The following is a 24316-nucleotide window of genomic DNA, read 5'->3' as shown; positions in this document are numbered from 1 at the left end:
TTTCCCAAAGAATCCACATTTAAAAATAATTAAAGGAATTAAGATATTATATTGTATCACTGTACCTTCTCTTACAAAACTCATACTACATTAATTTCCTCAGAATGGTATACTCTCTCCTAAATAATCTCAGCTCTCAGAAACTCCACAAGGTGATCTATGGCAAGTACACACTGCCTTTTACATATGTCTCTCCTATTTTTCTTATGTAATCCATTAAATATTTCATTATTTTAGACATAAAAATATTTATTATGAAGTAGAGGTAACTTTTGTGAAATAATAGTTGCTAATTCAACCATATTTTGATTTATTGTCATATAACTAAATGGCTTAATTTATATACTAGCAACGAGGGAGGTCATTCTTCCAAGAATCAAAATTCCACATGCTTCCAGTAGGTAGGGTGGATGATGATAAGACATACTGGAGACTGGGCAAACACAGCATGAGGCTGGGTTAAGAGTCCAGTTCCCTCTGAGGTCAGCCAACAAGATGGCAGGTGCAAGCCCAGCAGAGCCATGGTTTACTGTAGACAAGTATACATTTTGAATTTTATGTTGTCTCCTAACTTTTAAGTAATTTGGATTGAGAAGGATGTGTGGGAGATAAAACACATGTATGGACATAATTCAGTCTCTGAATTTGGTTATTTTCTCTGCACAGAGTACGAGTCAGTTCTATAACACTTTCAACCTGGTGAGTCTAACTTATAGTAACTGCCAACTAATCAAAAATGTTAGTGAATAAAATTTTATCTCCAGGTCTGGATAAAGATATGAATGTGGTAGGTGATAGCTCACTACTACCTCAGGTGATAGTTTATTGGTTGGGCCTTATGACATCATCTGATATATAATGAGCCATATTTTAACAAAATCAAGGAAATCATAGTTTGAAGTAAATATAAAGGAATCTTACACTGATGAGAAAAGCAGCTCAGGACCTCTAAGGTTATTCTAGGTCTCATGATACTGGAGACAGAAGGACCTGATCGGGTTATTGTTCAGAAAGTCTATGACCGACAACAATGGACACCATGACCCAAACTTGTCGTTGTATTTTCCTGGAGTCTTGAGTTACCCCGTATGTCATTGATAACATCATTTATCCCCAGAAATCAATAGGGCACTTAGCAAAGTATCTTGCAAACACTTAAGATAGAGCTTTAGATATTTTTCCTTGTTTAGATGGTTGTTGACATATGTGTGTATGTGTGTGTGTATGTGTGTGTACATATATACAGATATAGATATTTAAAGCTTAAGTAACATTAAAGTTAGGCCTGTCTAAATCTATTTAAAAACTATAGTTAAAGTATAACCCCAGACTCAATCTTAGACTTGAGGTACTGTAATAAGGAATAATTTCTTCATATGGCCAAATGTAGCCAATGTTCGTAGAAAGGAAATATCTAGTTAATACCAGAATATTGTGCTTTTCTGCTAAGTCAGTTTTCCTAAAATACTATAGCTTTAAACTTTCATGTATATCTTTGTAACTTCTTTGGCTAAAAATACCAAAAGTGATTATATGGTAACTTCACATTTTGCATACATAATTTTTTATACATATATATTTATACTATCATTTACATATGTATTTGATAAAGATATTCTTGAGACAGATGCTAAGTGAAGATTCTGAAGTAAGTTCCAACGATTCCTCCTTTCCTCCTCTTCCAACATGTAATACCTATACTCCTAATGGGTTACCAGGGACTTCTGAATATCCTTTATTCTGTGAGCTGATTTTGAACATCCCCCTTTCTGGTGCCCATCAGTCAGAAGATGAGGAAGTAGTTACTGGTCTTCTGTCTCTCATGTCGAGTATGAGCTAAAGGCCATCCTCCTTTGACTTAAAACTAAAGGTCTCCCATCCTTGTATCAGTGATGGAAAATGTGTACTGTGTTTCTCCCACAGACATTCCACTCACCTCCCACTGTCCCTGCACTGCCTGATTTTTGAGCTGGATCTTCCAGTCCTCGGTGCTGGGGTCTGCACAGTGATGCAGAGTAAGGATGACAGGGCGGGTCAACAGAGCTCCAGGAGGCCCACAGCTCACCACAGGGGTCAATAAGGTCTGAGAGTCTTCCATGGGGGGCCTGCATGGAGAGCCGAGGATTATATTTGTGACATTTCCATAGTATGAATGCACTATGTCATCACTGAGATCTAAAGTTGGATAAACAGTTCAAATCACTTCCTTATAACACTTGAGTAGGGTGGGTATTGGGTGGTAAGACAGAAATAAATGGAAGCCATGTTCTGTATAGACAGGCTTTCATCTTGTAAGACAGGAGGTTTTTCTGACAGTGGAACATTTGCCAACATCTCTTTGATCCCCATCCTCAGACACAGGGCTGCCTTGGGTAGCTTCCTCTGAATTCATGCTCTGATACTTTCAGGATGGAATGAGAAAGAACAGAATCCTTATGATGTTACATAACCAGCTTTTCTGATAACTCTCACCACTGGCCTCACAGTGTTTTTAATACTTTTGTGTTTTCAGGGCCTAACTTGAAAAAATACTTCAAAAACTCACTTCAGAATGAGGACACCCTAGAGCTAAACTTAGTCGAAGTGACTTTCAGGCATAATTCAGGCGAGTATAGCAGATTCATTCTTTCATATGTGAGCAGAAAGAATATAGAATGGCATTTCTGTAGCAAGTTAAAAAGAGATCACATCATTTATGTATTTCACACACAAAAAATCTGGCCATAAGGGACTCAAAGATGCAAATTAGCCTTCCTTCCTTCCCTCCTTCTTTGTTCTTTCCCTTCCCCTCTCTCTTTCTCTCTTTCTCTTTCTCTCTCACCCCTCCCTCCTAAACTCTGTCAATCTCTTTCATGTATATAACAAAACAAAAAGTAAATGGATTAATCAATTAATCCAAGCTGCCAATTAGTATGTGAGAAAGTCATTCCAAAATTCTTGAGGTTACTTAATTGTCTCACAGCTCACAACTAGTATTTTGTGATTAGATTAAGGCATGCTCCTCAACAATTCTCACACTAACCGCTAGAAGGAACATGGCTACTGAAATCACAGGCCCATGACATTTTAGGAGGACCATTGAACTTTGTCCCCACCTAGAATAAGGGATTCAGGACAACATAGCTGACATATGGTTAGTGCCTTAGACATAAGTTATAGATCACAGTTATTAGAGCATTATTCATTATCAACTCACATTATTATTAACTAAAATGAACATGATGTGTCTTCTAGACATTTCTTTCCATATTTCCTTGACCTGCTAACTAGGCCACTTTATATGATGTATTTAGAGAGATTATTTAGATATCTTCTCCATTATAAATCATTGTCATTTTTCTCAATATCATCTGGCAAGCAAGGAATCTACCTCTCTCCTCATGTTTCTTTCCTGTTCATGAGGAAGTTGTCAGTAATTTGGTATCTCATTAAATTGAGAATCCTGAAGGCAACCTAAAATTAAAGTGCATGAGGATTGCTATTTACTTTAACTTAGAATATGAAGATATAGTCTCATGGCAAAATCATTGCATTCGATTATTTTCAATCATGTAATGACACAAATATTTTGTACTAGGCTCTAGTTAGGAGGGGAGACAACATAATGACAATATCATTATGAAAAATCTCTTTTATAAAGTAGGCAGTTGAAAGCCACTGGAAGCTAAGTAGTTTGTTCAAACTGAGCCCTCAAATATTCCTAACATAAGTGTTCTTAGGCTACATCAAGCCTATATAGTTTTGTGTTTGTTAGATAGCTTTTGAACCTAGGCATATTTATGTCTACTTCAGTATACAGTTCTTAATGCTGTGTCATTCCTCCAAATATTGCTTATCTCTTACACTCTCCTGACTTTCATCAATTGGATATGTCTACCATTTTTGTGGTTATTATAATCCCTGCCAAGACTGTAACACAAGAATAACAAAGGGATAAGACCTTTGTGAGGTCACCACTTCAAGCCTCTCTCTCATCAGACATCAATACCTCCAAGATATTTAGCTCGACCAAATATAAACCCATTAAAATGCACATCTCGGTGACATCCTCCTGCCTTATTCATGTGGACATTTAAACAGACATCTCAGATTCTTCCATAATTGCAGTGGCTACATGAAATTGATTTGTCTCTTGTTGTTACCTATAGTTTATGTATTATTTATCACATCATCTAGAAGTTAGTAAATATCTATGCCCTGCCCTTATCTAAGGCTGACTAAATGAACAGAGATGAATGAATGATGGCAGCTATGATTATTTTTAACATTGTTAGAAGATAATTCTTTATAGATTGATTATGATAATTAATGTTCTTAGTGCTCTTCAAGGAAGCTTGTCTACTGTTTCCTTGGAAGATAAAGATGTCTACATCTACAAGGAAAGATAGACAGGGCTACCACTCATTAAAACAGGCCGTTTCTCCATATTTTGTGGTACTGAAATTGAATAGATTATCACCTGATACTCTTTGAAATATTCCTGAGCTTCAGCTCAGAAAATTAACACAAAATTGATGATGATCTAGAACATACAATGCTGTGACTAATGAACTTCCAGACCTAAAATTTGTCCCATCTATCAGTACTGACATGACAGGACAGCTAACATGATAACTTATAAATGGGACCAGACATTAAAGCCTTCACAGCTTCCAGTTAATCATCATCCCTAAAAGTTACAGTTTGGTCTCTATTACCTTTAAGAATCCTGACCCTCTCTCCCCCCTCCTTCTCTTAAAGTTGTGCTAGGATCTCACTAACTTCTGTCTCTCCCTTCTATTCTATCCTCCCATGTGCAAGCTTCAAACAAGCTTTGCTTACTTCCAGTCCTTTAATATCCTGCATAACATGTTTTCTTTATTAAATTTGCAGTTTTCTAGGTACCTGGGGTGTGTATATATATTTGGCATTGGTTTCTGGCAATAGCTTGAGAGTTCAATATTATTCCTTCTTCCACCTCGGTTTTCATTTTCTCTAATGCATTTTGTCTTCTTCCCTTTGTCTAATCTCCCCCATCCTCATATAACATAAGTGAAGCTTTGCTTTCATTTTGTCATGCTTAATATTACACCATATGCCTTTGGCAGTGACCTTATCGTTGCCTAATATCACTTTTCTTACTAGGAGAGAAATAACCCTGCAATACTTGTGCTTTCCTGAGGCCTTCTCCTACCTTTTAGTTACAAGTGTACCTTGAGAGATGAGCTATCAATTTCACAGGGAAGGACCTCAAGTGGATCCATTTCAAGTGGCCCTAGCAGAGAGTTGAAGTCTGTCTCTCAGGCTGGTGTCAGCAACCTGTGCTTGGAGGAGGGAAGGCGTGGCTTCCTCTCACTGCCCATGAACATAAGGGAGAAGTGAAACCCTGCTGCTGGGTTGGAAAATTCCCTGCTGGGCACTGTCTGAGCACACCCTTGGCATGCAGTAGTGATGGGCCATGCTCTTGGAGGAGGGAAACCAAACAGAGGGTGGTGAAGGGAGGGGCAAATGGATGTCAAATGAGTGTCAAAAGAATTTATTAACCAAGTGAAGTGTGGAAATGTGATGAATAGGCAAGTGGGGAAGATGAAGTAGAATCTGTAATGGAACGAAAAACAAAGAAGTAAGACTTTCATTTACTTCTAAGATAAAGGAAGTAGTTTCCACTGTCTATTAAAGGGGAGACAGGGAAAAGTTTACTATATTAACCCAAAAGTCAGAAGTGTCTAAAGTCACAGAACCATTACTTACGTAAAGGGGGAGTCCATGGAGCCAAATAATTGAGACTAAATGTAAACCGCATGTTGATGTTGTATGTCCTATGAGCTTTGTCATGTCCCATGAGCTAGCTAAGTTACATAAGCAAACAGCCTGTACAGATTGATTGCAGATGACAAGGAAATGAACACAGTACAAAACTTAGGTACAGAAGCAACAACTAAGTACAGACTCAGCAAAGTCCAATAATCAGAATGTTTAAAGTGCATAAAAACAAACAAACAAACAAACAAATAAAAACTTAGCAAGGATAAGACCTGGCTAACTGCTGGGAAGGTCCAGTGCCCCTTGGACAAAGTACATGAGGAAAAGAAGCTGGTTTTCAGAGAGATTTGTTTCCAGCTTCTGCTGGCTATTGCCAGTGAGAAGACCATACCGAGGAGCATTATAGACAACTCTCATATGGGCAGCTGGATTAACTGCTCATGAACACCTGTAAAGCAAGGTAATCATGGGACCCCTTTCTCGAGGAGGAAACCTGAGACACTAACACACTTCCCAGGGATGCTGGGATAACTATTAGCACCAAGAGATTTCATATGGCTATCATTTCGCTTCTTTCACTCTAGTTAACCTAGGTTTGCTGATCATGAGTTTAGGGACCTTTTGAAAAGAATCTGCCTCCATCTACCTCTGGGTGGACATAAGGTGTCCTCTGTGAATGCATGTCTTTCTGTAAGGTCCCACAGGATAACAATCTTACCCCAGGCTCAGGTGTCTTTTAAAGCACATGTCTTCTCATATAACTAGCAACTTGAAATATTTGCATTCTGTGCTCATGACAGGAAATGTCCAACTTGCTTCCTATCAAAAGCTCAACTGAGGAAAAAATTCCACTCGGAACGGCATGTTTCCATTTTCTCAGATAGGCAGAGTCTATCTTCAGATGAAGTTAGAACAGCTAAGCAATAAGCTCTGGGCTTTAACCTTGTGGAATTATTGTACTCAGTGTATACTTAGGGTCCCTACAATTTGCTTTCCTTGAGGATCATTAACACAGAGTCTTTAAACTCATTGCCACAGTCACTTTATCTTAGGATCTTAATGACTCAAAATGTGTTTTTTACGAGGAAGCAGAGAAGAGAGAAATGTTCTTTTTCTAGCCATATTATTCATGTGGATCTTAAGAATTAGGGAAGACGTTCTTTTCCCTCCCTTCTCTTTTTTCTCTTTTTGCAACAAAATCTGTCTGTAGCCATAAATTCTAGCACCTCCTCTCTCAGTGTTGTAAGTGTTAGAGTTTTAGACATGTGTGACTACATCTGGCTACTCCTCTGGAAGCTAAGAAATAACCAATTTATTATCTGCTCCCAGGAAATGTGCTTCATTATGTTACTATTTCATATTCCTACTGCTCACCTGACTTTATACATAACTATATACTTTGCTTTATGTTTGATATGTATATATATACACTGATATATATGTACACACATACATATATGTATACATATAAGTACATATATATCACATATATCATATCTATGTCCTATATTCCTATCATATAGCTATATCTTTATCTGTCTATCTGTCTGTCTGTCTATCTATCTATCTATCTATCTATCTATCTATCTATCTATCTATCGGAGCCTAAGGATCTGTGAATGTTATTCTGCACTAGGGGTAATAAAAATATTTGATACAAGTAAATAAATACAAACCTTTTGTAGAAAGAATAATTACTTTTTTATACACAGAAAAGTAATTAACAAACTCTGAGACTGAATGATTTTATTTTGTTTTCTCTTGTCCTAAGCCAAGGTGGCCATTAAACGGATGCTGTCCATCAAGTCTTTTGATAGAAGTGTGAACTGACTCATACTGTTTGGCACAATGACGTGCAGTGTTCATGGCCTCCTGTATTCACCCTGTTGCCATCCTATCCAGCTGAAGCCTAAGCTGTATTGGGGTGTTGCCACACCATGGGGTGCCCTCTCCTACACTCCCATAGTTTTCTTTTCCATCCTTTCAGGGTATCCTAGTCAGAACAATGATTGTACATTTTGGATAGAAGGAAGAAAATATAATATTGATAAGTCAAAGGCCTCTTCTTTAAGGTTCCAAAGCCTTTGACTTTAAATAAAAGATATATAGTTACTTTATTGAATTTGATTTGCATCAAGAAAGTTGAGTATATGCAAAACTCTTAAGATCTTAAAACATCATGTGCAGGAGGTCGGGTGGGGAGATGGCTCAGGTACAAGGTGATAACAACAAAGTATAGGAGACTTAGTTTGATATCCAGAATGCACATATAGCTACTGTGTCACATACACATAATCTTAGCAATAGAATAGTAGAGTCAGAATGATCCCAATGATTTGCTAAGACTTGATTCCCCAGGAATAAGTTCCTTCACCTTTAAAGTGGGATTCATCATGATGTATATAGAGTCTCACTAAAATAAAAAAAAAAAAAGAGTTAAGACCCTACAGAATGAACATCAGTGATGATTTGTATTAGTACTCATTCTGAAGTACACTTCTACTGTGCTTTGGACAGATTGGACAGATTGGACAAGCAAGCCAGTTTGGACAGATTGACTAGTCCCCATGTTAGTAAGAGATTCTGTCTCATAAAAATAACATATAGAGACATTGAAGAAGATACCTGAAGTCCATTTTTAACACATGATTGTGTACACCTAAAGGAAAATGCACATCAGAGACTATTAATGAAAGCTAGAACACAAGATAACCTCTCAGATACATGAGAAGACCTCACAGTACTAATTTCTACTATATAACAGCAATGTGTTTTCCATGTAAAAGCACAGTAGAAGTGTACTTCAGAATGAGTACTAATACAAATTATCACTGATGTTCATTCTGTAGGGTCTTAACTCTTTTTTTTTTTTTATTTTAGTTAGACTCTATATACATCATGATGAACCCGACTATAAAGGTGAAGTAACTTATTCCTGGGGAATCAAGTCTCAGCAACACACGTTACTCAGTGACTGAGGAGAGCTAAATATAAGCCAAGCACACCTGACCCCATAGCTCTTCTGTTTTCTAAGGTGACATTGCTCCTGTGTATGCCACTCTGTATACCCCACGTCCATCTTCTCATTGTCTTACATTCTGGCTGCATTTGCCATTGCTCAGTGAAGACCTTAACAATTTTTATGTAATACATATAAAGACTGTCTGAGAAGCCAGGGCAAGGAGACCAGATGCGTGCCACTTGAAAGCATTTGCAGCAGAACTGGGAACACTATTTTTTTTCTTTCTCTCTGATTCCTTTCATGGCATCCAGAACTGGGTGTGTTTCCAGCTGGATGGCACCCAGCTGGTCATCTGCTGATGTGAGTTGTCTGAAGGGAGGCGTGAACTTAATTACATGTGGCCTAGTGAATGTGACAAATGGGGCCTTATCATTACTGAATGTGCTCTACACAAAGCACAGACTGGCAGATGCCTGACCTAAATGAGCCAGAGATGGGACAAATCATGTCTGATCAAAGAAGGTGAAGAACTTGCAAGGCTGGATTTGTAAGAATTTCTTCCTCTCCTACTTTCTAGAGTTCTGGAAAAATACAAAGTCTTAGTTTTTCCATGAATACAGTTCCTATGACTTATGTAGAAATGTGACCCCCTTTTCTGGTTTCTAGAATAAATTTTTAAAAATCTCATTGAGACCAAAACATTATTCTTTATCAATTCTTGTGGACAAAATAGATTGAGATCTGAAAGCCAAGTTTTCCTTTTTTTTTTCTGTATCCTGTACTGGCCTTGCAATTTCTTCAATCAGCCAGCCTAATGGATCAGTCAGTTCAGAAATCCCAAATGTTAAAATGGATTGGACTCTATTTGTAATGTATGGAAAGCCACAGGAAGTTTACGGACAACTTAATGATATGGGACTAACACGTGTGTTTTAAAGAGTGATGTGGTGGTTGGGGATGTATGTGTCCCACTAGAAGAGGGAACAGTAAGCCTTCCTGAAGGTCTGGCTTGAGTTGGGCTACAGAGAGGTGAGAGAGGAGTGTTCCAGGCTTGAAGGCAGGGGGATAATAGGTGGACATTATAACAGAGCAAAAGGTGTTTCTTAGCTGGCCAGAAGTATAGCAGAGAAATATACAGGACACCAGCAGGCACAAGGAAGACACTCTCATTCTGGTTTATATTGTAGTGACACTAAACAGGAAAGGATAAGCTAGGCACATGGTTTGTATCTGACACATGGACAACAGAAAATGACTGTTCATTGAGTAGTTTTGAACTAAAGAGTGAAAATGTATAAGGTTAAATAAGCCATGGTATAAGAAAATCTTAAAAATCAAAGGTAAAGAGGTGTTTGACAGTGGTGATAGTAAAATTGAACTGTAAATAATGAGGAAGAACCATTTGAAAACTACTGGGTGTGTTAACTATAGGATGTAGGACAATGGTGGTCTTAAGCATTCTTCTGTTGGTGAAATTCCCTATAGAACGTGTCTAAAGAGTAAGTTAATGGAGAGGGAATGATTTTCTGTAGCTTGAATTAAAGGCATGAATAATGCTCAAGGATTCCTTGTCTATTTTTTTTTTTTTTTAAGCTTCTTGATCTGGCTGTTGTTTTTGTAGATGGAAGGATACTACCAGAGGGGAAAATGTTCTGGGGCATACTGTTATAAATCCCTGAGTCTCCACCTGGGTGCATAACAAAAGAGCTTTTCAGCTACCAAAGTAGGGGGGGCTGAAAAAAAAGCAGGCTTCCTGAGGATGAGCAGAGTGGGGAGTGACTGTGCCTAAGTCACCTGGTCTGTATTTGTCACTCTGACTCTGCTTAGAGCCAGATCTGAGGATGCTTTTTCTTGGGGCCAGTGGTGGTCCTTATACAATAAGCATCTCCATTTTGAAAATACCTTTTGTTTTAAGATCTCAGTGTGGTTTTGAAAGCATTAACCATCCAGGTTTCTAGTGCACCGCTACACACACACACACACATACACACACACACACACACACACACACACACACACACACACACACACTCAGAAAGAGAGACAAAGAGAGAGAGGTACAGAGACAGAGACAGCGACACAGAGACAGAGACAGAGACAGATAACCAAAGAAGCCTCAGAAGTGTTCACACACACACACACACACACACACACACACACACACACACACACTCAGGAAGAGAGAGAGACAAACAGACAAAGAGAGAGAGGCACAGAGACAGAGACAGCAACAGAGAGACAGACAAAGACAGACAGATAACCAAAGAAGCCTCAGAAGTGTTCATACACACACACACACACACACACACACACACACACACACACCTTTATGACTTTTTTATTTCTACAATGGTGAGATTCTTGACCCAGGTCACAGGAAGCCAGAGTATCTTTGTAAATCCACACATCTCTTTGGATAATCTATGAATCATGTTGGCCATATTTTTCTGCTAAAGGACCATGTGTTTACTCATAGATACTCATAGACAAATATCACTAGAATTCCATAGGCTATGTAGTACCTGAAGCTTCAAAAAGAAAGAAAAGTAAAATTTGGTATAGGTCTAGAGTCTAATGTATATCACTCTATGGTTTCTATTGTGCAATTCTCCAAGTTAGACACTGCTAAGGAAAAAAAATCAGAAAAAGAACATATTTACCTCATATTTTCTTTCCTGTGCACAGTCACATACATTTCATAGACTCTCCCCTGAGGAATGGCCCCAGCAGGAATCAGCAAGCTTACTCCTGAATAGCAAAAAGAGAAAAGTACTGTATAAGACCTATGAACCAGGGCTGGTGAGATGGCTCAGTGGGTAAGAGAACTGACTATTCTTCCAAAGGTCCTGAGTTCAAATCCCAGCAACCACATGGTGGTTCACAACCACCCGTAATGATATATATATATTGATAATGATATCTGACACCCTCTTCTGGTGTGTCTGAAGACAGCTACAGTGTACTTATTTATAATAATAAATAAATCTTTAAAAAAAATACCTATGAACCAAAAGGAAACTTCTAGAATGCCTTTGCATCATGCAAAATGGACTAAGATTTTGTGCCTATGTAGCACTAGCTTTACATTTTCCCTAAAGACATGTAAAGGTCCATAGTTGACCTCTCTTCTTGCTGGCCTTGCCTTCCACCACAGCTCCCTTTGAACTGTTATGGAATCACTTAAGAGAGTGATGTCATTTTGAAAGTTCCTGTTTTATTTAAGGAATCGACAGATGGTTCCACTGTTGTTTTCCTTGTAAATTGAGGGGAAACCAAAAACTGCTATTAAAATTTTAAACAGCTGTAAAGATGCATTGTTTTTGATTAAAAAAAAAAAAAGTTCCCCATGAAATCCAAAGTCAGGGAAATGCTAACCTCAGCCATATCAGAAAACTTTTTTTCTTCTCTAAAAATTTCTGGTGAGCATCAGTGTTATTTCACAGCAGAGTTAGAGGTAAGAATAATTTATTATACACAACTCTAGGAATTGAGCAACCACATCTTACTTAGCTGCAACAGATCACAGCACCTCTCATTTGTTGATAAGTGTGCCAATAAGAAGGATTATGGGTATGAGCCATGTGAAAGCTCGGCCTTGGACAATCCCTGTGACAATCTGAGCTGGTGTCAAGACCACCTAGAAATCCTAGTTCCAAAAGCATGGTGGGAATTTTTGTTTGTAGAATGTGTATGTGCTTGTGTGTATGTATGCATGTGTGTATAATATATAATTTTACATGTTATTAACACAATAGATCGGTGAAGTTCTTTTTGTTATTTTAATGAATAACACTTCCAGACTTGTCCAAAATAGTCAGATGGTACTCTGAAAATTAGCCACTATAACCTATGGTTGCATGTGTATCAGTACTGCTAAAAATAAACTTCAACTTTCAACATTGGCAGCCACTCATTTAAGTTCTTTATGGAAGGCCATTGTGTATTTTAATCTTTAGATATTTCTAAATTATATAATAAACTTAAAAACAAATAAAACTACAAATGGACATTGGATAAAGCTCAAACTGTCGATCTATATAGCATGAACTGGAATAAATACTTCAGATACTCTCTGGGTTGAATGATATACTGGATAATAAGTAAGTGAAGATTTTGTGTCTATTGTTCTATTTCTAATCATTTATGAAATAGTTTTCTGAAATATAGCTTCCTGAAGAACATTGGACTGAACCAACTGATTGCATTTTCAAACTAGTTTTTTTTTTGAAGTATAGGAACTACACTGCGGGTTGTATTATATGCCTGGGTTGATTATATGCCTTTAAGGTAGTTGGTGCCAGCTCTGAACTCCATCTCAGCAGAAACTTCTTTCTAGAGGGAGTAAATTCATAGTTAGATGAATGAGATTAAAATGTTTTGCAGATTTTATATGAAGTAATGCTTGAGATATACTGAATGGAATTTTGAGGTAGGTTTCATCTAACATTTCAGATTCAATACAAGAGAAGAGAGATAATGTTATAGAGACTCCAATATGACTTCACGCTGCATCTTCGTCAGTGAAACTTTCAGGAAGTACCTGAATTAGGGATGATGAGGTGACCCCCAAGGGAGTTGAAGGTGCCAAATGCTGTGCAGGACGGGTCAGTCTGTCTTGCGAGACTTTGGTTCTTCAGGTTAAGGGCCTCATTCTCTAGCAAGGATTGGGTCATCTGGGGTGACAGCTTGGTTGAGAACTCAGCGAGGTCATCCTGGGGAGTGACAGCACCTGAGCTGTTGTACACTTTGATTTTCAAGTTGGGCAGTGGGTCCAGGATTGGAGAATTGGTCATTGGGATTTTGTCTGAGACATCATGCAGAGCATAGACAGGTCCCCTGTACATGGCTGCAGCAGAAGTGAGGTCTGGAGGGACAGCCAGGAGATCTGAGGCAAAAAGGAAAAGGGATTCTGTTTGCATTTTCCATTTAGACCAAGCTAGATTAGTAAGAAAGCATTTCACAGCTTTAATGCAAAGTAAAGCTGCTCTGCTAATAGTGCAGGTGGACAGATCAAAGGTTCGTTCTGGAACACAGGATGAGCACCATCTCAGTATCTTCCTTGTCATGAACTATCAATAGTTAACCTGGCTCCTTCTATATTTTGCCTTGGGGTCTCATCATGACATTTAAGGTATTTGGCTATTTCAACAGAGTAGAAAGAACAATATGAGCTCCTGAGTCATTGTAATGGCTACCTTGTAATGGCTTTGCTTGCATATACTAAATTTGGATAAATCTGTAAATCACTGCATTAAAAGCATTATAAGAAGGGGAACAGGGACCAGAAAAATCAATGAATCAATGTACCTATTCTTTCAAATAGAAGATAAAAAGCAGGACCAAGGTACTTGTCAGAAAAGCAACTCAGAAATGATCTGTGCATCTCAACAACTCTGACTGATTGTATAGAATGATTTCATTCCTATAATGAAAGGCAAAATCTCTGCCTTTGCTCAGCTTGTATTCTAGCTGAATTGGATGAGAGAAATGCCACTGAGTTTGTAGGTATGCAGGCACACTGCTCACTCCCATGTGTAACCCATACTGTAGATAGCCCACTGACCTTGTCTGGCAGCCTTGATGTTCACAGGTTGAAAGCCTCCATTGAGTGCTGAGGAGTCAATGATGTCAGACTCAAAGTCACGGTGGTTCTTCCGATACACAAACAGGGCCACCACAACAGTGATCGCCAGACAAACGGTTACAGCTATCACAATCCCGACATAGAGAGCAACATCATCTGAGTCAGGAGCAGCTGGAAGGAGAGAGGAGAAACATCCCACCAACTGCTTCTACAAACTTCCCGTAGAACACATATGTATTGCGGTAATTTTTTCAGACATTTATTGCCATTTTTTATGAGTTAATTTCAAGTCTATTTCAAAAGCTATATAAAATGACTGTAGCTTTTCAGTGGAAAATTATCTCTGATTTCTTTTTCTTTCTCTGCATCAATCCACCCACTAATCTATCTTATAATTGGGCAGCATAACAGACTATTTATTGCCAGGCATTTAAAGAAATTGGTGCCCAACCCATTCCAAATCATGGGAAATAAAAATTTTATTACTACTTCTTTCAGGTAAAAAAGTTTGGAAGTGTTTTTTAATTCATTGATAGTTCAAAAAGAAAACCATAAATACTGTCAGAAACATCTGGTGTGATTTTAGTCTGTATGTGAATTGAACCAAGATGTTTTCCTGGGTATCATTTCAAGTCATAAAATTCCTTCCTATACATTCTTCTCTCTTCCCCTTCAATCAGTGTGAGAATGGATGGGAACTGTGCCAAGAGAGCAAAGCAAATGTGAGGAGCAAGCATGGTGGACTAGAAAAGTGTGCTTTCAGAAGCCCAGACTCAGCAGAATCTAATGTGAGTTTCAGCTTCTGATGCAGATATAGTATTATCTCCCATCTTGAGCTTCCTGTGGGCCCTTGGTAGAGCTTCCTGTCTAAGCTTCTCATTATGGGAATAAGCTATGGACCTAGCGTCTTTTGGATAAGATAAAGGTCTTGTTCAGTGATTAGAAAAGTCAGGCTATTCTAGGAGGCGTATAAGTATTTGACCAGCACAAGGTGCCATCCATAGGGGACTACTTCTAGGTAATGGGAAAAAAAAAAGAATTCTTATAACTCTGGTCAGAGTTATAACCAGAATTTGCAACTCTGGTCAGAATAGTACATTTAAATCTTAATGCTTTGTACTCATTCATGATGTATAGCTCAATAGATTTGGATTTTCTCAAACATGCTTTGGTGGCCTAAAACATGTTTGGATTGAATTGGAGAAAGTGACAGGAGCTGTTTATTAAAATAAAATTGATAAAATGAAAGTTTTGTTGCCTCAATTTGACATGGATAGGTCTTTGTTTTTAGATCCATTAGAAATATTGATCCAATTAAACAGAGATGCAGCTTCCTCACTGTAAGACAGTGAAAATGATGCTTCTGGTAGTCTAGAACAACTCCAAATGTCATGGTCAATTCATATCCATATACATTTCTGGTGAGGATTTTCAAATCTATAGGTTTTCCTGATCTAAAATTTGAGAAACCATTCTTCTCTCCTAAAACACAAAGCTATATGGTTTACATGTGGAAATAACTCATCATTTTATCTGCCAAGGCTTCTCAATAATTATGTACACTCTTGTTTCCCAGTCTTTAATTATATTGGCAGTTTATATAAATCTACGCCTAGAAAATGCCCTCTTTAAAAAACATCACCCTTCCCAGTATTTCAACTTTCCCATCAATCCAGTCAATATTGATTGACAGCAGTTCTTCAGCATCCCAACACTCCTCATTATGTGAACACTGCTGTCAAAATGCTGCCTCTACTCTGCTGTGAGGTTTTATTAGAGACCCTGTAGAGGAATTCGCAACTCTGGCCAGAATAGTACATTTAAATCTTAATGCTTTATACTCATTCATGATTTATAGTTCAACAGATTTGCATTTTCTCAACCATCCATTTTTAGTATTTAAGCCCTGCCCTTTATGTATACCAGCCAATTTCATGATATGTTTTCTCAGTGATGGGGATGCATGTTTTCAATGGTAGACTGATAGCTTTTAAAGCTGGCAGCGACTTGAAATGACCCTTTCTTCTCTTCAGCATCGAAAATCTAATTTGCTTTTTCATGTTAGAATACATTAGACTCCTATTTCCCATGTGCACATCTGTGAGCCAAGGAAAGGCAAACTTGAATGGGGGCAATAATGTTAAAGGGTTATTTCCCAACATAAAACCCAAACATCAAACTTACAAGAAAATCCATATTCATTCTGGGGTCTGTGCTCAGTTGAAATGGGATAAATGAATCCTTGAAAAGAAAAAAAAAACAAAAAACAAAACAATGAAACAGAAATGGGAACAAAATCAAATTAATGAATGAAGACAAAATAAGAAGTGTGAAAAAAATGGTCTAATTAAAAGAAAGAAATGAAAAGAAACCCGTAGTCCTTTAAAATTCTGGTTCACTATAGAATTATGATTTTTGTGCCCCCTGTTTGCTCTGGAGCCTCACTAAGAATTAATAAGTAGACAGATTGAATTTCAGAGCAAAAACTGGTCTCGAGTCACTAACTTTGGAGTGCTTAAAGTCTTTCTTTTATTGAGCATAAACTCTAATGGATCTAATTTATTTCAGACATCCAGGGGTCATTAGCATAAGGAAATTTTTTTCCTCTTCCCCGCCATATGCTTTAATTCCCAGGACATTCTCAGAAGGCTCAGCAGAGTTTTCTTTTTCTTTTTTATTTAATCATAACTGCTTGCTTTTGGCCTCATGGAACTAGAGCAGGCCTGTCATCACAGGTCAAAGGTTAAGTGCCCATTTGCCCAGCTGAGCCTTGCTCACCTCTCCTCCATCTCAGGCTCACTTTTGGAGTTTTGGCTGTTGCTTGTCCAATGGAGACTGCCTGAGGACTGTGCAGACTGTCAATACAATGGCACTTGGGCTTTTTAAAAAAATCATTTGAAAATCAATAGGACTAAGGATTATAGGGTTATTAATTACAGTGCTTTAGAGGAATGTTATTCATTGTCCAGATAATACCTAATAACCTCATTGTGTTGAAGATGCAGAAGAAACACAGTATGGTTTCTTTTCTTTTGAGTGTATTCTGATTACGAAACAATGAGGATAGTAACATAATACTAAAAATGCCAATTCGAAGTGGACAATAGACACAAATCAGGGGCAAAATGAGGACAGACAGGTTTGAAATGAGAACGCCGTAGAAAGAAATATAAGTCCAACTTATAACTGGTACCCAATGTTCACTTGATTTAATATTCTGCAGCATATGAATTAATCAAATAATATAGCACTGTTTGGACTAATCAAATGAAGATGAACATGAGTACGCGAATTAAGCATTCCTAGAAATACTCAAGGGCAAGAACTAGAGAGGAACCATAAGAATCACAATTAATTACTTAAAAATGAAGGTCTGGAAGACTTTAATGGTAAGGGCGACTCTAATGCTGCAGGCAGCACCCCTGCAGCCAACAGGATACTCTACTCACCAGCTATTTACCTATTTGGGAGTTAATTCCGGAAAAACACACAATGCTACTTTAATGAAAGTGAGGCTTGCCAGAGCACAGATAGGTTTGCTCTGAATTAATATTTAATGCTTTATTTTAAAGCAATGATTGCAACCTCCTACTCGGTTTTATAAATATTATATTCCTTATCCCAGTTGTCGGACTCCATGTATTAGTTTGGCTTTCATTTTTAAACATCTCTGTCTGGTAATAGCCTTTTTCCATTTGCAGTCTGTGAACTCAATAAAAGGACAATTGGGACGGATAGAGGCTTTAGAAACCCAAGGACTTAGGGCAAACCAAGTTTACTACTATGGGATGAATGCCAAGGGTGAAGCCCTTCTCTTGGAAGCAAGGATGCTACTCAAAGGAATGTTGAGAAACATTTTTTTTTTCACATGTGATAGGACAAGGATATGGGTGTAAAATAGAAACTTGGAGATGATCTGATGGTGATCTGGAAAATGTTGGTAAGCACGTATGGGGGCCTGCCTGAATAAGCAGGATCTCCAAATCTCCTGACAGGAAAGATGGAGTCCAGAGACAAATGACAGGCTCTGATATGTATCCTCTATAAAGCAGTTCCTGGTTTCCCCTGGTGACTCCCCTGGTATATATATATATATATATAATTATATATATATATATATATATATATATATATATATATAATTTCATTTTCTAATGTCCCAATTTATTTATATCTAGACCATTTAATAACTAAATTCATGCCTTATGAGATGATTCTGAGACTTTAACTCCAGGCAAAGGGAGCTTGGGGTCCCCAATGGAGGAGTTAGATAAAGGACTGAAGGAGCTGAAGGGGTTTGTAACACATAGGAAGAACAATAATATCAACCAACCAGACCTTCCTAGAGCTTCCAGGGACTAAACCACAAACCAAAGAGTACACATGGAGAGACCCATGGCACCAGCTGCATATGTAGCAGAGGATGGCCTTATCGGCATCAATTGGAGCAGAGGCCCTTGGTCCTGGGAAGGCTCGATGCTCCAGTGTAGAGGAATTCCAGGGCGGGGAGGCAGGAATGGGTGGGTGGGTGGGTGAGTAGGGGAGCACCTTCATAGAAGCAGGGGAGGGGATAGGATAGGGAGTTTCTGGAGGGGAAACCAGGAAAGGGGATAACATTTGAAATGTAAATAAATAAAATATCTAAAAAAAAAAGAATTCTCTCATTCATTCACTCAATCACTCATTCAGTTGGTGCTTTTGAATTCTACTATATTCCGAGTTCTAATGTAGTATGGTGTAGGCTTTCCTGCTGCCCTGGAACTCTCATTCTGGCACACACTTAGCAGGAAATAAGTACATAAATGATATGATAGAAAAGATCATTTTTAATATTGAAAGTATTCATTAAATGTTAAACATACACAGGCTAATCTGATATGCAAGTTGTGCAAGGCTTGCCTGTGCAAAGCCTTGGGGTTGATCCCCCATACTGATTATATGCAGCATCAAGAATAGTGATGCGCACTTGTAATCTCCACTTTGGAGGTAGAAGCTGAATGATCAGAAGTTCAAGGTTATCATCAGCTACATTGCAACTTCACGAATGGCCTGGTGTACATGAGACCGGTTTTAAATCATCATTATTGTCATTGCTACCAACACCACCATCATCACCATCATTATAATATACAATATAGCAAAGCTATGTGGACCATCATTAGAGAAATAAGCAGCAGCAAATCTTGGAGACCTATTGGTCCACAAAGAACTTTTAATTTTATCACAAACAAAATAAAAAGTATGTGTTTGGAACATGAAAAAATCCACACTGGATTCTCTTAAGAGAATGGATTACAGAAGGATCAAATCCATAATATTTCTGTTAATGCACAGCTGCGAGATAGCTTTAAATGTGCCACTGTAGTTAGTGAAGTACTTATATTTGAAGTTGTTTTCAGTAAGACAAAATATTACAAATCTAATTGTCTCATTCACTGATAGTTATTTCTTGTAGTGAATTAGGAACCGTCGAGGCAAACTTGTAGTTTCCTACATGGGAAAACCTGTAACAGATCAATATTAAGTGTGCTCAGTGCCCCCATTTTCTATATTAAGGAAGAACTGATAATGGATTTTTGGAAACAACTCTGTGAATCCTCTTCCATCCCTTTCTAAACACTTTTGCAACTATATATGGAAAACGCTGCTCAGGTGGCTGGAATCGGAGAAGGAATGATTACTCCATCCCCTGAAGGAGAGAACACAGGAGCATTTTGCAGGGCTCGTTTTCCATCAGAGGTTTCTCCATCTGATTCGTTTTTACCAAGACAACAGGGCACATTTTCTTCAGTTAACGAGGTAGCCCTGTTGGGTGCAGTCCCCACAATGGCAAGGGATAACATTCCTGGCACAACACAGTACAAGATGATAGTTTTATAGAGTCAATTTAGAAACTAGTTCCTATCTCAGGGATTTCACTTAACTTCTCTGAGACTTAAACTAAAGCCAAATGAAAGAACACCAGGGATGCTAGCCAACATAGTGAACTTGAGTTCATTGACTTGAATTTGTCAGCCTGGTGGACTTCTGTAAGAATCCCGGCTCTCTTAAGCTGGGAGAGGCTGACCAAATGAGCTCTTCCCCAAATGTCAGGTTTCTGATTTGTGTAGAGGACTATAGTACTTGCTTCCATAGCTGGAGAAAAGAGAAATCAGATTTACGAGGTGCTTATACTCCATCAGTCAATGACAATCACAGTCAATATCATTATGAAGCAGAGTGTTACGCTCTGCTGACACTCTGGATTCTAAGATGGTTTCTCCTACAGTGAATGTGGCCTAGTTAATGAGTGACCTCAGAAAACTTGCCTGAATTTCAGCTCCCTATTGACTGCAGAGCCAAGGAGCCCAGTTTCTCTGAGATGCCATGGGCAATGCCCTCTTTTAAGTACTATAGACTCTTTTACTGTCCCTGTTGAAAGGAGTTTGTGCTTGGCCTTTGTGGCTTCTGGCAACCATACAGGGATATGTTTCAGGAGCAAGCTTCCAGGAGCGGAGTGAAGACTGACACTGGCCTGATTTCCCAACCAAGATGTTCATTTTCTCAGCAAGGGATTTGGACGTGCTGGTTTCTATTCTTTGGATTCTCATAACATTTGGGGGCTTGTTTTGGCATTTAGTAATTGAGGTCCAAGGGCACTTAATGTCCTAAAACAAGACAAACATTCTTAGGAACAAAAAGCCCTCCATAACCTCAAACTTACATCACTTGGATTGATATTTGGCTGTCATAGGAGGGAGGCCCGGGGTAGGATGCAATAGCCTTAGCATTTGAGCTCATATGAAGCCAATTCCAGAGTAGGATAAAAGGAGAATAAACAACTTTTTATTCTTAAAGAAAATATGTTTTTTAGAGACAAAGTTTTCCTAACTTGGAGTACTAGAAATAGAAGAATTCATTATGCAGAAAAATTAGTTGATTATTATTATATGCACTTATGTGTGTGTGTCTATAAGTATTGGTGTTTAGGCACTTGAGCATATGTGTGGAAGGCAAGGATCAACATTCAGGAGGCAGTTCTTTCCCCCATCATCGGGTTGGGTATGAGACTCAGGTCATCAGCCTTCCTTTGTCTGCAGGCTGCCCCCTAGGTCCTCTGGTTGTCCCTCATCCTGGAGAACATTTTTCAAGAAAGGTACAAACAACTTGAAAACAAGAGCAGGTCTATTGAGCAATTTGTAAAATGCACTTTTAGCTTCAAAAGCATTTCATAATTCTCTAGACCATCATTTCAAGAGATCATGCTGTCTAAACTCTTCCAGTCAAGGAGGCTGGGTCTCAAAGGCTAGAAATGATGATTCCAATAGTATCCAAGTTTAAATTCAAACAAGTGAAATGGTTCCAGCCATTCTTGACAATCATGTTGATGTCTCAGTTTTGCCTTGCCTAACCCCAGCATGTCCATTTCACATTTGGGCCAATATTTTCCAAGTGATGTCCAATTATTATGAAAACCAAGGCCCATGTCTTACTATTTTAAAATGGAAAGAAATATGTCTTACTATCTTAAAATGGAAAGAGACATTTCTTTGGTTTTAAATTTTAGTAAGAACACATAATCTTTGAGAGTATGTCCAGTACCTGAGATCTTTATAGTTGCCTGCCTGAATACAGTTTATTTGCCTGGGGTTTTCATGTGGGCATTATCAAGATCAGGTCTAGAATTTTTACTTTCCATCCCCCTAAAATCGACTACTTTTATGTTTCTAGTTTTTACAAAAGGAGTTTGCTTTCAGTAATGTATGAATATTAGATGACAGTAAAAATAATCTTAGCTTTATGACTAAAATAATTTGATATTAACCACTTTTATGCTATAAGAAATCTTTTGGTACATACATAATTATAAAGGCTAATTTTGACTGTCAACATGACAGGATTTAGAGTCACTATGGAAACAAATCTCTGGCCATATTTAAAAGGAAAATATGAATGTTAGTGCTGTAGAATTAAAACCCTTTAAATTTGGAACCAAGCTAGTCAAAACCGAGATGCTCTGTTATTTTTGGTAAAGACAATTAAGCTAGGGATCCCTACCCTTATGTGTGGGGAGAACCATTCTACTCACAGCATGCAGATCATTAATTCAGATACACAGGGCAGTCACCAAGCCCTAGCAATCCACCTGCCTCCATCTCCTCAGCCCTGAGACTACAGGAATGTTAGCACTGTGTGAAGGCAATGGGTGAGCACTTATATCCTCAAGCCTGCATAGTATCCTCCAAGTCCCAGAAAAAAAAAATCAAAAACAATATAACAGTAATACCTGTTAAAGGAGCTCATATTGTAAAAGGAGTAAAAATAGACAAAGATTTGGGTTTATATAGTGGCTCCAACCTTTGCCTGTGGGTCTCCAGAGGGTCAGTAGTTTCTATTCATTGTTTCAATTTCTTACTTTGCACAATGGAACAATTATTAGTGGTAGTCAAAAACTCCATCTATGAAGTGATTTTCTTTTCTATCTTTTGAGTATTAATTAAGTGAAACTGCAGTCATCTTGGTTTCCATTTGGCCATGTGTGACATTGCAGACTGTAGACGGGAACAATTTTAGCTACAGCCTAACAGTGCTTTATAATATTAAAACAGAATAGGATTAAAATTAAAGCTGAAATTCCTTTAACTATAAAAATAAGATATGATAATTTCAGGGTCTCTAAAATTTGAGAACTATTGACCCCGACTTAGGGAATATTGAAAAGTAAAGCATGCTCATAGATGCTGTATGAATTAAAACTCTGTACATTTGGAGCCAAGCTAGTCAAAATGAAGATGCTATGCTTCATAAGTATTTTCACATACCTCCATGGTTTACTTACTGCCACCTGATATGATGTTGCTTGTATGATTATAACATGCACAAATAGGCTTCAGGATGTTAGGAGACCTTAGGGTAGAGGACCAATTCTTCTGTGAGATGATGATGACATCATCATAACTCCACAGCGGCACAGCATCATTCAACAGTTCACAAGTGTGTTACACATTCTTTGCAAGTTTGTACTTCTTCTGTTTTATTATGTTTTTTTTTTTATTTTAATCTTTGAGACAAGATGTTAAGGTGTGGCTCATTCTGGTCTAGAACACACTATGTAGCCTAAGCTAGCCTCAGCCTCAGTTTTCCCGCCTTACCCTCCCAAGTGTTGGGATTATAGGCATGAGCCACCACATCTGGCTCAAACTAATGTTCTCCAATCACCAAATTTTAGTCAGTTTAGTTGTATTTATCTATTAGACATACACTCACTAGGAACTTTCTAAGTTTTTTTTTTTCACATAAGATCTGATCATTAGAAGAATCTGCTCCAGGTAGACTTGCCCCTTCCCTTGACCTGGCTGCCTGGTCTGTTTGCCCATGATTGCACACTAACCTAACATGTTGGATATTCGCATCTTGATCACATTTCTTCTGATGCAAATTTTCTTGTTAAGCCTCATGAGTGACTCAAAGATAAACATGCCCAGGTTCTTTTCTCCCCCTCCTCCCACATCAGGGGTTATTTTATAAACCCATCAGAGCACTAATGATGTCAAAGGTCAGGTTTGTTAAAAACACACAAGGTCGTTTACCTACTCTTCTGAGGGTTCATTATTGACGGGGCTTACACAAATCCAAGCAACAGAATATGTAAAATTGAAGACATGACAGCAAAAATGGAAAGGAGCACTTTTCTATGGGATGCCGTGCAGCTGAGGTACCTGTGGCTATTGTTGCTCCATCTTTTAGGGAACACTAACCATGCCACACTAAGATGGTTCATGACCTTGTTTATAATAGTTGCCAGCACAGGTTCTGAAAACAGGCAGCAGATGATTAACAGCCCAGCAGGGAAAGGTCTTATTCCAGGACTCATAGTGGAAGATGCAGCATAATTGCCTGAAACTCATCTCAGTTCACCAGAAGCAAGCTTACGTAGGTGTCAGATGCCCAAGTCTTTTTTATGCTGGACCATCCAAAGCCATCAATGTTTTAGAAGAAGAATAAAACATTAGTAAGTTTAGGGGTGGTACACTCATCATGCCTCCCTC

At 38.2% G+C, this 24316-nt stretch overlaps 1 protein-coding gene across 2 annotated transcripts in view; it reads right to left on the bottom strand.

Moving 5' to 3' along the window:
• Positions 1 to 24316, bottom strand: part of Unc5c (unc-5 netrin receptor C) — a 345405-nt gene that overhangs the window by 30112 nt on the left and 290977 nt on the right. The window contains exons 8-12 of one of the 2 annotated variants that reach the window (XM_031375664.1): positions 16473 to 16529; positions 14268 to 14459; positions 13245 to 13589; positions 11365 to 11452; positions 1937 to 2105 (exon numbers count right to left, since the gene is read on the bottom strand). In XM_031375664.1, coding sequence (XP_031231524.1) covers positions 1937 to 2105; positions 11365 to 11452; positions 13245 to 13589; positions 14268 to 14459; positions 16473 to 16529 — 851 coding nt within the window. The remainder of the gene's footprint in view (positions 1 to 1936; positions 2106 to 11364; positions 11453 to 13244; positions 13590 to 14267; positions 14460 to 16472; positions 16530 to 24316) is intronic. The other variant, XM_031375665.1, reaches the window with a different exon arrangement.

This window comes from Mastomys coucha, unplaced genomic scaffold (assembly GCF_008632895.1).
Source record: "Mastomys coucha isolate ucsf_1 unplaced genomic scaffold, UCSF_Mcou_1 pScaffold16, whole genome shotgun sequence".
NCBI classification, from domain to species: Eukaryota; Metazoa; Chordata; class Mammalia; order Rodentia; family Muridae; genus Mastomys; species Mastomys coucha.
This window is presented reverse-complemented; position numbering and strand designations above follow the sequence as displayed.